This window comes from Manis pentadactyla, chromosome 3 (genome assembly GCF_030020395.1).
Source record: "Manis pentadactyla isolate mManPen7 chromosome 3, mManPen7.hap1, whole genome shotgun sequence".
NCBI lineage: Eukaryota > Metazoa > Chordata > Mammalia > Pholidota > Manidae > Manis > Manis pentadactyla.
The window spans coordinates 202,324,072-202,339,631 of NC_080021.1; the positions used below are offsets into that span (position 1 = coordinate 202,324,072).

The 15,560-nt window shown below is 54.6% G+C and overlaps 1 protein-coding gene across 10 annotated transcripts; it reads right to left on the reverse strand.

The window, feature by feature from the left end:
- Positions 1-4,714: 4,714 nt before the first annotated feature.
- KIF12 (kinesin family member 12) lies at positions 4,715-14,659 on the reverse strand. Of its 10 annotated transcripts, none has more exons than XM_057498969.1 (20): positions 14,592-14,659; positions 14,456-14,521; positions 14,283-14,361; positions 14,027-14,154; positions 13,860-13,935; positions 13,336-13,470; positions 13,025-13,160; positions 12,153-12,244; positions 11,845-12,001; positions 11,033-11,151; positions 10,760-10,951; positions 10,150-10,252; positions 9,977-10,067; positions 9,696-9,782; positions 9,224-9,314; positions 9,048-9,152; positions 8,364-8,464; positions 8,215-8,272; positions 7,680-7,847; positions 4,715-7,151 (listed from the first exon to the last, which is right to left on the reverse strand). In XM_057498969.1, the coding sequence occupies exons 1-20, from the start codon at positions 14,615-14,617 to the stop codon at positions 7,113-7,115; spliced, it is 2,049 nt and encodes a 682-aa protein (XP_057354952.1). In that variant the 5' UTR covers positions 14,618-14,659; the 3' UTR covers positions 4,715-7,112. The 10 variants fall into 10 exon arrangements, 9 of the variants coding, with proteins under 9 accessions (XP_057354952.1, XP_036771453.1, XP_057354953.1 ...); XM_036915558.2 differs by having other exon boundaries at positions 8,154-8,272; XM_036915560.2 differs by lacking the exon at positions 4,715-7,151 and adding an exon at positions 7,939-8,001 and having other exon boundaries at positions 7,736-7,847; positions 8,154-8,272.
- Positions 14,660-15,560: the final 901 nt, after the last annotated feature.

Here is a 15,560-nt window from a genome sequence, read left to right on the forward strand (position 1 = left end):
TGCTCAGGGAGGGAATGGGACTTGATCAAGGTCATCCAGCTGTGGCTAAGCCAGGAGCTAGATTGGCATGACTCCAGCACCATGGCTTTGCCCCATGGTTTTTTCATTTATCTGCTCTTTCATTTACCAAAGATGCACTCCGTGCTTGGTGCTGGAGACAGGATGGGGAACATGACAGGCCTCTCAGAGCTCACTGGGTCGGGGGAGGTGGGGAGTGAGAAGATGAGATGGATAGTCACTTCCCTGCCAGAAGAAGTGGAGGTGGGGGTGGATGGGGGTGCACGGGACAGGGGAGAAGAAGCCATTCCAGACAGGGGACACCAAAGTCTTAGAGGAGGAAGGTGGAGAGAGAGAGAGAGAGAGAGATGCATTTGGAATGCAGAAACAAAACCATGAGCCTGGAACATGGGGGACAGAGGGAAGCGGCAGAGTGAGCCTGGGGAGGGGCTAAGGCCCAGCAGGCAGACCTGTGCTCAAGGGGTTTGCTTGCTAGCCTGCGTATACAGGAGTTGTGGCAGGTTTTCAGAAGTGAATGGCAAGTCAGGTTTGTAACTGGGAGAAATGAATGAGGAGGCAGTGGAAGTGGAGGCCCAGGTACTCTCCAACTCCAAGGATATTTTCCAGGAGGAAGGAAGGGCCCAGAGCTTTGGGGCCTGGCTACCTGACCAGCAGGGACAACAAGGACACTGAGCAGGACTCAGATCAAAGGCTGTGGTCAAGGTTCAGACCTTCCTCTGCGAATGGTCGAAGGGGATAGCAGGTGACCTTCCTTCCCCACAGGGAGGAATCAGCGGCAGGACCAGCCCCAAATGCCTGACCGTGCCTAGTTCCCTTGGACTCAGAGTCCCAGCCTGTCGGTTCATGGCAAAGCTTGTGGTGGGCAATACCCAGGATTCCATGACCAGCAACAGAGGAGGGGGTGAGGGGACGTTCTCACTCTCCAGTTATTCCTAGGCTTTGTTGCCTGTTCCCCACCCCTGTCCCAAAGAGGAGGCCCCTGACAATCTCGAGTCCCAGTCCTTGTGACTTGCCGGATGACCATGGGGCAGACCTTCCCCTCTCTGGCCTTACCTTCCTCACCTAGACCTCCAAATGAGGGTACAGGAACTCGTCTGACAGGGCTGAAATGCGAACCAAATGAGGCACCTTTGTTAAAGCCTCCCCAGCGTACACCCTGGAGGCCCAACGTCATCCTAGGCCCTTAGCACAGAGCGCATGGGACCCCATGAGGACTCCACACAGGGCAGGAATTACACGGTAAGAAGGCGTGAGTGACCCATGTCCACTAGAGGGCAGCAGAGTCCTTCTAGAAAGAACACCTGGGCTTACTCCGCTCCAGAGAGAACAGGAGCCACAGACCTGCAGCAAAGGCCCGCAGAACTGGTAGATACAGGGCCAGAATCTAGCCTTCCTTGCGCCAAGTCTGCTTGAAATCCCCTGGTGAATGTAAAACATCCAGCTTCTACCTTCCCTATCCCCCCACCCCAGACACAGAGCTGGATGCTCAGGTGGGGCCTTTAAAACCAGTTCCCTGGGAGAATCTCCTGGTGAGCCATGATTGGGTAGGGCTGCTACTGACCACAAAGGTTGCTGTAATCTAAATAATGACTTGATTAACTTATTGCTATGCGCCAGGCCCCATGCTGAGCTCTCTGCAAGCACGTCTTACTTGAATCCTCCCATTGAGGTTCCATCATTTTACTACAATGGTGACCCTATTTTGCAGAGAGGGGAACAGGCTGAGAGATCAAGTGAAGATCACCAAACAGTGAGTAGCGGTTCAAACCCAGATCTGTCTCCCCAACACCCAAGTCACTCTGCTGACCTCCCAAAGCTTGACCCCAGTAACCAACAGGAACCCGGGTCATGTTCTTTCAGACAGCTGGAGCAGAGAGGTGGGGGGACCCCCTCCACTGGACTCCTCACCGCAGGAGTTAGGCTTACACGCGCCTGGACCTCCCTTCCCCGGCCAAGAACGCGCTCAGTGTCTGACGCTGACGTTTCTCTTTCCCCTCAGGGCCTACCTAGCACTGTGCCGGGCACTTAGCAGGTGCTCACTGAAAACATGCTGATTGATTTACTTAGGCCTTTGAGGGGGAATGTAAGTCAGACCCCCAGAAGGGCCACCCAACTGGACAACAGCTGGGGGATGCCGGGAGATTGGAATCACTGGGCTCCAAGTCCTTGAGTAATGATTAATGAATGAGTGAGTGGGCAATTCAGTTGCACAATTTAAAAAGCAAAGAGCCCTTGCTCCATGGGGGCTTTTCTTTGTGTCTCAGATTTGGAATTAGTCTGCATATTATGGCTGGAAGGATTCCAAGGCTTCTTCCTGCAGAATGATGGTCAAGCAGGTGTACTTTGTACCCAGGCAGACCTGGGCAAAGCAGGAGTTAGGCTTACATGCGCCTGGACCTCCCTTCCCCGGCCAAGAACGCGCTCAGTGTCTGACGCTGACGTTTCTCTTTCCCCTCAGGGTTCCATGACTGGAACCCTTCCTGCCTGCTTGGTCTTAACTAAGTGACTTCACCTTTCTGAATCACAGTCTTTTCCTCTGTTAAATGGGGTTAATAAAAGCTCACAGGGGTGGAGGACTTAAACAATGAGAAACATGTCATGTTCTTGCTCCTTGGAGAAAGCTTAGCAAATAATGCTAGCCCTAGGTGGACGGTGCCTTTAGATGTTGTCAACTTAGCTTCATGACTGAGGGAGTAGGTAGCTTAGTCCAAAGAAGCAGCTCAGAAAGTGAGCCACTTTGGATCTGAGTGTCCTTGAGATTCAGCCACCCTGGAGACAAAGCTCATGGGCCAGGGTCTGGTTCCCTTTGCACTCCTGAAGAAAGGGCTCCCAAAGGCCTGTCTGTGTCCAGGAAAGGAAACAGGCATTTTCTTGCTCTTTGCGGGCTGGTCTTATCTGTACATGAAAGCAGGCCCTCCAGGGACCTGTCCTTACTCCCTGACTGAGATGACATCACCAGTGTCCTCAGAGGGACTAAAATAATTCTTTTCTGAAACCATGGGGCAATCTGGAGTCTTTGGAAAGTCCCACTGGCCTTTCTTCAATGACAACAAATGACTCTCTCTCAATTAGCTGCCCTGGAAGGGCAGTGGGAACTTCCCTGGCCCTTCAGTTGGGTGACAGAGTCCTGAATGGCCACTTTCTCCCTGAAAGAATCCACGTTAAGAGAGTTAGGAAGGAGCAGGCAGGGCTGGATGTCAGCAAGTTCATGGGTGTGTAATAACCAGAGAACAGATGTTGATGCAATTCCTCTCCTGCAAGTACAGGGATGGTAGAAAGTTTGTACTGAGAGCATCCATGAGTAATGATAATAGTGGTAACGACTAGCATTTATATAGCACTGACCACGTGGCAGGCTCCATCCTAAACAATTTATACAGATTAATTCTTTCAATCCTCACATCATCGCCTTAGAGCACTTACTAACGTCTCATAGGGTAAACCAGTCTTATCCCCACTTTACAGAGGAGACCACAGTTCAGGGATGCTAACTACCTTGCCAGACTCTCACAGCAGTAAATTGGGCAGACTGAGGCTGAGAGAGGGAGTAGGTTTGTCCAAGGTTTCACAGACTGGAGACCATCCAGGTCATCACTCTGTCCCTGACCACCACACAAAGGCTGGACTTTAAGGGCCCAGTTACAATTCTCTTTGTCCTCATTCAGAGATCCTGCTTCACTGGGTGACTTGTAAAGAATTCCTTTTTCTTTGAGGGTGGTGAAAATTCCTTCGTGGGGGGGAAAAGAGCTTGTGATGTCCCTTACTCTGACTCACCAAAGACCTCTGCATGGTCTGGTCTTGCTGGGTTTTGCTGGGTTTTGCTGGACACCAATTTCTCTGGGGAGGCTGCTCTACTGTGCTCAGTGGTTCCTGGCTAGATGGAAACTGCTCCTCCATTTGCCCTTCCTCTGTGGTTCCACTGAGTGGCACTTGGCATGGTGATTGTGATCACCTATGCAATAGCCAGACCCCCCGGCACAAATCCCACTTCTGCCACCTACCAGCTGTGTGACCTTAAGCAAGTTCCTGAACTACTTCTTGCTATGGTTCCCCACTGCAAAATGAGGACAATAATAGTACCTACTTCACAAAGCTGTTACGAGAAATGAGTGAGTTAATACATGGCAAGTGCTGGGAACAATGCTTGGCACCAGATAAATCTGCTAATTTCCACTGCATAGCAATTGTCATTTTGATTATCCTTTTCCCCCACTTGACTGGAAACATGGGCAGTGGCTCAAGGTCAGGCCAATGTCCTCATACCCAGTAGCGCATGCTGGGCCTTCAAGTAGGGGCTTAAATGTGTGATGAGTGGGGGATAGCATGGTCAGAGACATGAGCTAAATGAAGGTTTTTAAGGAAGACACCTCTGGCCAGCTTCCAAAGGTCTTCCTTGGGAGCCAGCCAGTGTAGATGTCAGTGATGGCCAGGGGCCGTATCTGGGTCACACAGTAAGTCTTTGCAGAGCAGGCTTAGAACCAGGTCTCCTGACTCCAGTCCTGGTTTCCAACACAGCACCAACCTGTATACAAGTTCCAGTAGCTGCTGCTCCTTGTTTCATAACAAGACCACCCTGACCTGCCCACCCCTGCTCCCACCATGTTTATTTGCTTAAAATAAAGGAAGAGAAGTCTCTGGGGAGCTCAACAAGGCAAAAGAAATGGAAAAAGCCATTTAAGAGGACACAGACATATCCTTCAGAAACCAATCTTTTGTGTACAAAATTGAATAGATATTAATTTGGGGCAGTGCGTATTCGACAAAGAGAAGAAAGACCAGGTGAGAGAAAGCAGGGCCCACCTGGGATGTGAGAGAGGGCAGGTGTGGCTGGGGCAGATAGGCAGCGGCAGGATGTTCTTGGCAGGAGGGGCTTCACAAACTCGCCTGTTGTCTCCGCCTCTTGGGGGTCTAACTGGGGGTTGGTCACCCAGATGAGACCTCATAGCCTTTTAAACTCAGTTGTCCACAGGAGTGGTTTTCCCAAAGCTACTGTTGTTCTACAGTAATGCTTCCAGCCATGATCCCCATTCGACACTGGCTGTGAGTTAGGGTTTCCAAGGATCTGGAGAACCCAACAAAGGTTCCGGACATCGAAGTTGATCTCTAGATCTGCCAGAATTCTACAAACTCAGGGACGGCCTTCCAAGCTCTGGCAAACGTCCCTACCCCTAGCCAAAGATTCCAGAGAATCCCGCCCAACTTCATCAAAATGTTTTAAAATTTCAAGATCTTTCACAAATTTGGAACTCCGGGAAATCCCTACTGTGCTTCAGGATTTCCTACAGCTGTGCCCAATTCTAACACACCAGAGACCTTCTTCTAAGTTTGACAGCTCTGGAGAAGTAATCTCCTATTTCATGGGGCCAAGAACTGCCCCCAAATTCCAGCCTTCTGGGAACGCCTATAGCTTTCAGGGTTGCAGAAGTGCCCTCTGGAATCCCCAAATTTCTCAGTAAGGACCTCTGGATTTAAAGAGTGTTGGTATGTTGCTGGGCCCTATGGAATTCCTCCAGGGTTTAGGGATTCCAGAACGAGGATGCTGACTGGAAGATGGACACACATGGCTTGAGTTGGGGGCAGTGGAGACTTACTCCCTGGAGTCCTATGGCTGTCTCTGGGAAAGTAAGTGGGGATTTTGCTGAGCTGGAACAAGGAAACTGGAAAATCGTGGCTGGCTCCAGCTGGAGAAGGGGTTGTCCAAACAGGAATGAACCAGCAACAGTTAGGGTCCCCCTGGGTGGTCCCTGTCCATTCTCCCAAAGCAGCTAAGACAGGGTCTCACACTTGGAGCCAGGCGCCTCCCTGCCTGAGGCTGGAGGCCTCCCAGCAAGCAGGACCACCAGACATGAGGGAGATAAGGGCTCTGGGGAGGGGAGGCTCCCAGGCCCAAACCTGCTGAGCCACTCAAGCTGATGTGGCATCAAAATTAACTGGAGCAGAAGGAAGTGACTTTATGGCATTAATCAGGCTCACCCTCCTCCCCTCCTTTGGGTCTCTGTAGGAGTATCACCTGCACAGCACCCTTCCTGACCCCCCTATTTAGAGGGCACTTGCCCCAGCAGATGGGCCTCCCTGCTACATTTTTCTCCATAGAATTTACCACTATCCGACTTGCCATGTACTTCGTCTGTTTTCTTGGTTTTTGTTTGTGTTCTGTGAGGGTAGGAATTCTTCTGCTTTGTTCAATGGTGGCCTAAAGTAGGTTCTCATAAGTATTTGTTGAATGAATTTTTTTTTTTGAACCTAGATTGTCAACTCCATCAAAATGGCATATTGACTAAAAGCTGCCTTTGGCTAAACTGTCAGCAACAGGCAAAGTCTTGTGTTATACTCATTCTACTTATCAATGGGTTTAATCCCTGTGACCATCCCAGGAGGGGGTACTATTATTATATCCATTCTGAAGATGAGGTGACTCAGGCTTAGAGCATTAAATCCCTTGCCCATGATCATTCATGGAAACTGATGACACTGGGACTTGAACTTGTGTGGTTGTCTCTGAACCACAGTCCCCTCCCCTGGCATCTATACTGACTGCCTGAGGTGTCCGGTTGTTACCCCATGAGCCCAGGCTCTGCCTCCACAAATGCTGGCCTTGCACAAAGTCACCACTGTTGAACCCCCCTAATGCCCAGTCACAAGTCTTGCCTTTTAATACCTGGTCACTGGGAGCTCCCTGGGCAAAGCCAGCTTGTCTCTTGCCAGTCTTGTTGGCCATCTTTATTTGCAGTTGACGCTATGGTGTCCGTTGAATGAATGAGTGAATGAAAGAATGAAGGAATGAACCACATGGGTCTCAGTTTCCCTAACTATAAAATGGGGGAGTTATGCTATCCTGTGGCTCTTTCTGTAATGAGGTCCTTCTGCTCACCCCATTTTCTCATGTCACATCTGGGCTTATCCCTAACTGCAGACCCATAACATCCTTCTGGGCACTCATGCCATTAATTATGGTATTTCTCACTTTCCTTGACTCTCACTAGAACTCAACAGACAGGGAGTCGCATCCTCATCTAATTTCTGAAAACCAGGAAGTGGACCCTGGAGGGTGCAGGGCTTACCCACGGCTCACAGCAGGTCCGTGGCATTGGAACTCAGGCTTCATGATACCTCCGGCGCCAGGACACAGGCAGCTGGCACAGAGAGAGCCAACTGAATCAGCTTCCCTCAGGCCTCCCTCATGGAGCTGCTTACCATTCCATTACCATTCGATGCCTGCCGAGTGGCATGCAGTAGTTGCTCAGTTAAAACTTGTATAAAACACGAAGGAAATGGGAACCTGGAATATTCCTGATCAGAAGGGGACACACACCTCTGCCAAGAGTCCTTGCCACCTCCTCAGACTTTCCCAACAGCCCCTCTGTCTGGGATTCCCCCGCGGGGAAGTGACTGACCACCTGGCAGATGGGACCAATTAGAATTGGAGCTGATGTCTCTCTTTATTCATATATTTCAGCACCTGCTGCCTGGTTCTCTGAATCCAGTCTCATTCCTCATAGTCCAGGATGGCACCTCCCTTTGCTCCCCCAAACTGCCCCACCAGCCCCCACCCCCAGCTCCCAGGAACTGTCCTCTGCTAACCAGCTGCAGAGTGAAGCATCCCCATTTCACAGCTGGGGAGACTGAAGCCCAGGAATGCAGAGCCCAGCCCAAGGTCCCACAGTGGTCTCCTGGGGTTCCGCCTGGCCCTCAGCAGGGAGGGAGAACTCAGCTAGGGCTCCGTGCGTCCTTGCTCGAGGGTGGCTGGCTCCGGCCGCGTCGCAGGGAGCTGCCGATTTGGTCTCTGAGGGCTTCCAGTCTCCGGGCCAGGTTTGGAACTGCAGCCCCACCTAAGGGGCGTGGTGGGACTCAAGGCCACCCTCCCTTAGGCCCATCCCCACCCAGGGTCCCAACGTCCTCTAGGGAAGTCTCAGCTGGTACCTACTCCCCTCCCTGCCAGCATACATCATGGGCTCCAGTATCCATCTGGGCATGCAGGTGGCCCTAGGAAGAGATTTCCAAGTTTGGGAACTAGAAAAATCTTAGAAATCACCTCTCAACCTGCACCCTATTTCAGAGATGGGGTTTGGGAAGTATAGGTTCTGGCCCAAGATCACAGAAAACACTAGCAGCTTCTCCCTCTCTCCCTTCTTCACCTCTCAGCACTGGCGATGTGTTTGGGGGCCCCATGGGCAAGGGGGGTGCAGAGGGTACCACCTCTTCCTCGGCGAGCATCTCCGCCAGGACTTGGGTCTGAGTCCAGTCACGGTGACTCCTGGGCCATGGTGAGTTGGGTGGCGGGAGGTGAGCCTTCAAGTTCCGAGGTCCTCCTCCTCCCCCACCCAGTGCCCCAGGGCTGGACCCACCTCTCTCTTGGGCACTTGGCAGAGACAGGGTTGCACGGGGGCACCCAGGGTGGGGGCCGGGCAGACAGGGGCATGCCACCTGGGACTTTAGAACCAAACACCTGCAGGAAAGACCAGAGCTCATGCTGGACGGCCTCTGCCCTGCTTCTCTGTGCCCCACTTCCCAGTGCCCACCATAACACCACCATGCCTGCCACCATCCCTCACTGGGCACCAACAGTGTCAGGTGGCATAAAGGGGCAGAGTCTTGGCCACTTTTTTCTGCAGGAAGAGAGTGGTCCTTATAATGTCTCTGGAGACTAGGAACTCCCTGTGAGTAGGAACCGTGTCTGGTCTTTTTCTGAACCCCAGAGCAGGGGCGGGCGCCAAGCAAGGAGCCCAGGGGAGGGCTATGGAATGAGCAAGTGAACACATGAAAACAGAGATGCCTAAATGAGTAGTGTGTACATGAATGAACAAGAGAATGGCAGACAGGGTTCCTGAAAGAAGGCAGGATGGGGAGGAAAGGGAGGTGAAGTCAACAGCTCTTCAAATCCCGGGCAGAGGGAGCCCAAAGCCAGCCCCTCAACCTCAGGACCCAGCCTGGGACCCTGGGATCCTGGAGCCTCCTGGACTGCTGACCCCCTAGACCAGTTCTCCAGCTCTCCCAGCCTTCCCTCACCCCAGCCTCTTGGCCTTGCCTACCTGGGGCAGGTGGAGCTCCCTCTGTGGACAGGCCCAGCGGGCCAGTGGTGCTCGGCACAGGGGGCAGAGCTGGCAGCAGGGGCAGGGGCAGAGGGGTGGCAGGGCCTGCAAGAGAGCTTGTCAGAGGCTCCATGACATCCCTGCTCCTCACCCCTCCAGGCTGGACAGACACTCACATGGCAGGAGGGGGCTGGCACCACCACACAGGGACACAGTGGGGCTAGGCCAGGGCCCGGCTGGTGGAGGGAGCAGGCAGAGCGGAGGCGCCTGGAAAGAACAGTGGGGTGTGTGCCTGCAGCCCTCAACCCTACCACCACGTTGGCCCCCAGGTCCCCCTTTTAAAGCACACTCATAAAGCATTTACTATGTGCCAGGCTTCGTTCTCAATGCTCTACGTAGGAACTCATTCAATCAAATCTTTAAAACAACCTATAAAGCAGGTCCTCTATTATCCCCATTTTACAGAAGAGGAAACCCAGGCAGGGAATGACTCACCCAAGGTCACACAGCTAGTAGGTGGCAGAGCTGGAATTTGAACCCAGGTGGTTTGGAACCAGAGGTCAGACTTGTAACAATTCCACTGAGCCACCCCTCTCCCACCTGCCCCTCTGTCCCAAGGCCTGTCTGCAGGCTGGTGACCGTGCTCACCGCTCCAGCTCCTGGACCTGCTGGGCCAGGATGCGCTGCTCATCCCGGGCCAGGTCCCGGCTATTTTGCAGCTGGCTCTTTTCTTTCCTGGGAAGAGTAGGCCCCAGAGGATGACAGGAGGCAGGGCTAGGTGGGAGTATCCGTCAGCCCCTCCTGACTGCCCAGGAAGCAGGTGGGAACAGAAGGGAAGCCAGGGACCAGGGCGGGGAAGAAGGTTGGCAGAAGCAGCCCAGAGGTGAGGGGTGGAGCGCAGAGTTCCCCTGGATGGGAACGGGACCTACCTTAGCCTCTCGTTCTCCAGCATGAACTCCTGCAACATCCCGTAGAGGTTCTGCTGGGCCCAGGTCATCCGGGCCCCACTGAGACCTGATGCTGCAGGGAAGGGGGTGGTGGCTGGATCCACAGGAGCCCTAGAGCCTATCCACGTCCCACCCTTTCCCCCGGAAGCTCATACCCTTGGGGTCCATTTGGCTCAGTTGGGGCTGCAGGCGGTGGTTCTCCTCCTGGAGCTGCAGCATCTCCGTCTCCAAATGCTGGGACTGCTTTGCCACAGGGGACTGCAAAGACAGAGGCTCCAAGCTGCTGCTTATGGCTGTACAAGTTGGGCACTGCTCAAGGGCTTCCAAGGGTGGAGTGAATGGAGCTAAAATCCAGCCCACGCTTCACTTGGCAGCCCTGTACCCTGGCACAAGGCTGCATCCACCTGGAGGGGACACTTTATCCTAACTACATTAGAGTGCATGTGGCCTTAGCCGCATGCCTAGAGGGCCCATTCTAAGCTGGAACTGCTCCAAATCCAACCCCAAACTCAGCTCTGTTCAAACCTTGGCCCAGATTCTGACCTCAGACAAAATCCCCCATCAGACCCCAACTCAACTCAGACTTAATCCTGATACCAGTTGGGATTCCTGGCTAAACCTGGAATCAGACCTCAGATGAGACTCCAACTTTAGACGCTCCCTAACCCTGACCATGACGCCGATCCCACCCTACCCAATCATGACCCCATCGTCAGGATTACAGCTCTTATCCCAGCTCTGACGCAGGTCCATCCCAGACTCCACCCATGCTGCCACCTCAGACTCCAGCCGTTGCCTGATCCCCCACCATCTCCCCTGCCCGTGCTTCTGCTTGTGTCTCCTTCCATGCACCTTGGGGGCCTGTGGCCGAGTGGTGACCCGCTGAGCTCGGCTTGCATATCGCAGGGTGCTGAGAGTCTCAGGAAGGCACTGGGCAGAGGGGGACACGCAGGCCACCTGGGGAGGACTGTCCCTGAGTTTTCCTCTCTGGGAGACCCCCCCTTAGGACCCAGCTCTCCCTTCAGGCCCCTCGGGTACCATGAGGGTAACCCCGTGACCCCCCAACGAGTCTGCCAGTAGCTTGGTGAGCTTGCTGTCCCGGAAGGGGATGTGGCTCTGCTTCCGTTGTGGGTCCAGCAGCAGGGAGATGCAGTGACCTGGGTGGCGACAGTAAGGCCCAGCAGGGTTACACTCCTTGCACAAGGCCACCCACCTGGTACATGCAGAGCTGGGATCCTCACTCAGAAAAGTCCCCTTTTCTGCATCATCTGTTACTCATTCAATTTTGGCCTCTACCACCAGACTGGAGCTCCTGAAGGCTGAGATGGCCTTGTCCATCCCTAATCTCCTATGGCCACCAAAGGGTCTAGGATTCAGCAGGGGCTCAGGAAATGTGTGACAAATGGAATGAATGAAGAAGAGGTCCCTGAGCATGTCCCCACACATGTCACAGAGGAAGGCTGAGGCCCCAGACCTTCCGGACCTCAAGGGCCAATGACCTGGGATCGGGGTGGGAAGACAGATCAATGCCCTTCCCCTCACTGGGCCTCAGTCTTCCCAACTGCTCAAGGGACAGGTTGAATGTCTCTGAGGGCTCATATTCTGCACTTGCGCATTTCTACCTCCCAAGTTAGAATGTACCTGTATAGACCCTCGGGTTTATAGATTCATACAGTTCCAAGAGGGGAGGCAGCCATCAGTAGTAAGCTGAGGCCTGTGGCTCCCAGGCCACAGCTCTTTGACTCTCCTCCATACACTGCAATTCCTCTGGTGTCCCCCGCTGCGGCCAGCTAGGGGTCAGGCACAGAGGAGGGACACGGGACGCCCGTCCAGCTGGCCCAAGGTCTCACCCAGGGCTAGCAGGCTGCGGTTGATGCTGTTGGCTTCCAGCATCAGTTCTCCACGAGATCCTGTAGCTGCCACCTTCTCACTGCCAGCCAGGTCTACAAAGCACAGCTTCCCACCAATAGGAGCTTCTCTGGGGTCCACATGAGGCATCTGCTGCGACTGGGGGATGTGGGCTTGATCAAGACTTGGAAGGGGCTGCCCCCATCAAGGGTTTCCACTATGACCTCCTGTGCATGCCCAAGTTGGTTTATACGCCCAGAGGCAGACCCTTGCTGGGTGACCCCGGGCCAGCTCCTTCTCCAACACTCACAGTTTGGTGGCTGATGTAGAGTGTGAGCAGGGCATGGCTTCGGCTGGAGGCCTGGTTCAGCGTGTGAGCTGAGCTCCTTCGACGGCTAAGCCCTAGAGGGAAAAACATCAGGAGCTGAACCTGGTAGGAAGAGCAGATGATCACTGGTAATAAGAAAGGAGCAAGGCATCCTGGGAAAGGGGCCAGCCCGTGCAAAGGCAAGGGCATGAAAATGGAATGATGGCTCATGGGGTCCAGCTCTAGCATGGATAGGTAAAAGGGGGATGAGAGAACTGAGCAGAAGAATATCAGTCAGATTCACATTTTATAAATATCTCTCTCGCTGCTATGTGGTGGGAGGGAAACTCAGATCAGCTAGAAGGTGTGGCACAACACTAGGGCCAGAACGGAGTCTCAGTGTCCCCAGTGCCTGCCACATGGTGGGTACTCAATAAATACTTGATGGCTGAATGGATGAGAGTGGAACAGAAGGGCTTTACAGGCTAGACTAAGAGGTGTGACTTTTATCCTTGGGGTACTGGAGGGTCTGCAGGGAAAGAGGAATGTGGTTTGCACCTTGGAGGAGCAAGGACTGGAGAGAGGCTTGAGGTAGGGGGATCTCTCCAGGGAGCAAAAAGGAGGCCTAAGGCAGAGGCTCTGAGTTGGAGAGGAGGGGTGGGCCCTGAATGTTTGGAAGGCAGAATCTGCAGGCTGGGGGATGGGGTGAAGGGACATCCTGTGTCTTTGTCTGAATTGTTGGTTTGCTAGCCCTTTTCCCCCAAAAGAGTCCTTTCTGATTCCAAAGCTCCAGTCAGGTCCCCAACTACACACTCAGAGAGGAGTTGGGGAACGGGCGTCCCTGCACCCCAAAGCTCCCCTGAAGGAGCACGCACCCAGTTGCAGAAGTTCCATCAGGGCCCCCAGACTCCCAAACTCCACCACCCGAAGCTGCTCCACGTAGAAGCCCCGGGTCTTGTTCCAGCGAACAGGAAGGGGCTGGGAAGACCCCGGGCTCAGCAAGTCTCGAACCTAGGAGATGAGGGTAAGGGGTAAGGGAAGGGGCACTCTCTGAACCTTTGTCCCATACACCCCCAGACCTTCTTGTCAATAGTCCACAACCTCTTCTGCTGCCCCTTGAGCCAGACTCCTTGGAACGAAATGCTCCTTTTGCCTTTTGGGCTTTCTATTCATCTCAGTCCCCCACCTGCTCATTGTAGATCTCGAGATAGGAGGCATGGAGGGTGACGGGGGCACCCAGGTGCTGCACACGGTCTAACAGCCAGGTGAAGGTCCTCTGCATGATGCCAGCCAGACTTGGGGGTACAGGGACCCCCTCCCCCTGGAGGCAGAAACACCTGAGCTTGGGACTGGGTCAAGATCATTACCAAGTTATCACAGTAATAACCACCTTTGTAGAGCATTTACTATGCACCAAGAACCATGCCAGCTTCCCATACAGCATCTCATTTTACTGAGTCAGCCCTATCAGTTCATTTTACAGATGAAGAAACAACTAGTAAGTGAAGGAGACAAAACTGGAACTCCATATTGGACACCTCCCTTCCCCTCTACGGTCGTTTCCTTTTCTACAAATCAGCGGGCTGGGCTGCCTTGTTCTAACACTTCCACGTCGTCAGGCTGAGCTGCCTGCGGCTCCCCAGAGCTTCCAGCCAACCTTCACCCTCGTGCGCTACCCCCCGCCCCCCACCTCGCTTGCGCTCGGCGCACCTGGGGAGGAGGCCCGGTCAGGGTGTAGGTCTTCCCGGAGCCGGTCTGGCCAAAGGCGAAGACGGTGCAGGAGAAGCTGCGGGCGGCAGGGGCGTGGCTCGACCCAGTGACGGGGGACGCAGGGAGGTCGGGGCAGTGGGGCGCGGGGCCTCAGCGGCCTCACTCACCCGCGCAGCGCCAGCTCGCCCAGGCGCCGCACGCCGCAGGCCCGGAACACGTCCTCCTGCGTGCGCGCCCCGTCCAGCACGGCGCCGAAGCGGAACGCCACGTCGGGGCCCCCGCCCGGGGGGCTCACCTAGGGCAGGGGGCGAGGGGCGGGGTACTCCTGGGAAGGCCGGCTGGAGCCCAGTTGCCTGGAGAAAAGGACAGGGAGACCTCGGGGTAGGTTTTTTTGCGGGGAGTGTCACGGGAGCGGTTCCTCACCTGCACAGTCCGGGTCCCTGAGCAGTGTAGCGCACTTTGTTCCCCTCGACGCAGCTCGGCCGTGTTCATGGGGCGCACCCTGGGGGCCGTCGAGAAGGCGGATGGTGTATCTCATGTCCCATCGATCCCTTCCTCGCTCTGCCCCCACCCCAAACCAGCCAACCTCTACCTACCTGAGCACCACCTGGATAGGTGTTTCTGGCGCCTCTGGCCCATGCTCCAGGCCCCGCGCGGGGTCCCTGTCGCAGCAATGGGAATTACCATCCTTGAGCCCAGCGGCTCCTAGAACCTCCCCAAATTTCTGCTTACCCGTCTGGGGACCCGCGTTCGTCCATGTCTTGTTTTGCACACGGACTTAGCTCCGCCCCGGTCTCATTCCTTTCTCTCCTCACTGCCCGCCCTTCTCCGCCACACTGGGACTGGTTGTAGACACCTTACATTCCCACCCCCACCCCACTTCCCAGGCAACCATCCATCCGGAAAGGCTAGGTCCGGAAAGAGCAAGCTAGTTAAAGATTTACCCTCTCCCACCACTGTTGTGGAGAAAGCCTCTCCCAAGCTAGGGACCCCTAGCTAGGGGGTTCTGCAGTCTGAGGATCTCTGGCTCTTGCCCAGTCCCATCAAAAGGGACCACCCAAACCAGCCTCTTCCGTGCACTGATAGGAATACAGAGGCAGGGATGGGAAGGACTCAGCCAAGGTCACACAGCAAGCCCGGGCAGAGCAAGGACCAGGCTCTTCCTACTGCCTACATATTCCTCCTCCAGTTTTGTAATCGTTCTTTTCCCTCCCCAGCAGCTCTAACTTCTAAGCTAGAAGGTAGGGGGGCAGAGGGGAGGGGCCTCGAGGGGCGGGAGGGGCTCAGGTCTTAGCTCTCTAGGGAAGACTTGGCCTGAGTTGAGCTGACAACAGGCCCTGAAGCATCTGGTTAAACCTTGGGCTGCCTGCTTCTCCAGTGCCAAGACTGATTCAAGGCCAGGGTGATTGTTTAACCCTCTCCTGGTCTGGCTGTTGAGAGCAGCAGAGATGTCTGTGAATGTGCGGGGGTGGGGCAGTCACCCATTCAGTCCCAGTCTCCATACTGGCAGTGGGAGCAGAGGAATCCCACCCATAGTCTTGCTCGGGAGCTGGGTAAGTGCAGTCTAGTGTGGGAGAGCTTTGGAGGCAGTTCATAGGCCTGTAGAAGCAGGGAGGTGAAGGTGGTAGGAGAGGGTGTTGGAGGCAGGGAAACCCACTGCAGGGAGGCTGGGGTGAGGTGGGGAGGTGTGTGTGGCATGTA

Coding starts and splice junctions, on each gene's coding strand:
- KIF12 (XM_036915555.2), bottom strand. CDS start 14,617: ATGGACGAACGCGGGTCCCCAGACGG. Junction 12,245..13,024: donor GATGGAACTTCTGCAACTGG/GTGCGTGCTCCT, acceptor TTTTCCCTCTAG/GGCTTAGCCGTCGAAGGAGC. Junction 9,315..9,695: donor CAGGTCCAGGAGCTGGAGCG/GTGAGCACGGTC, acceptor TGTTCTTTCCAG/GCGCCTCCGCTCTGCCTGCT.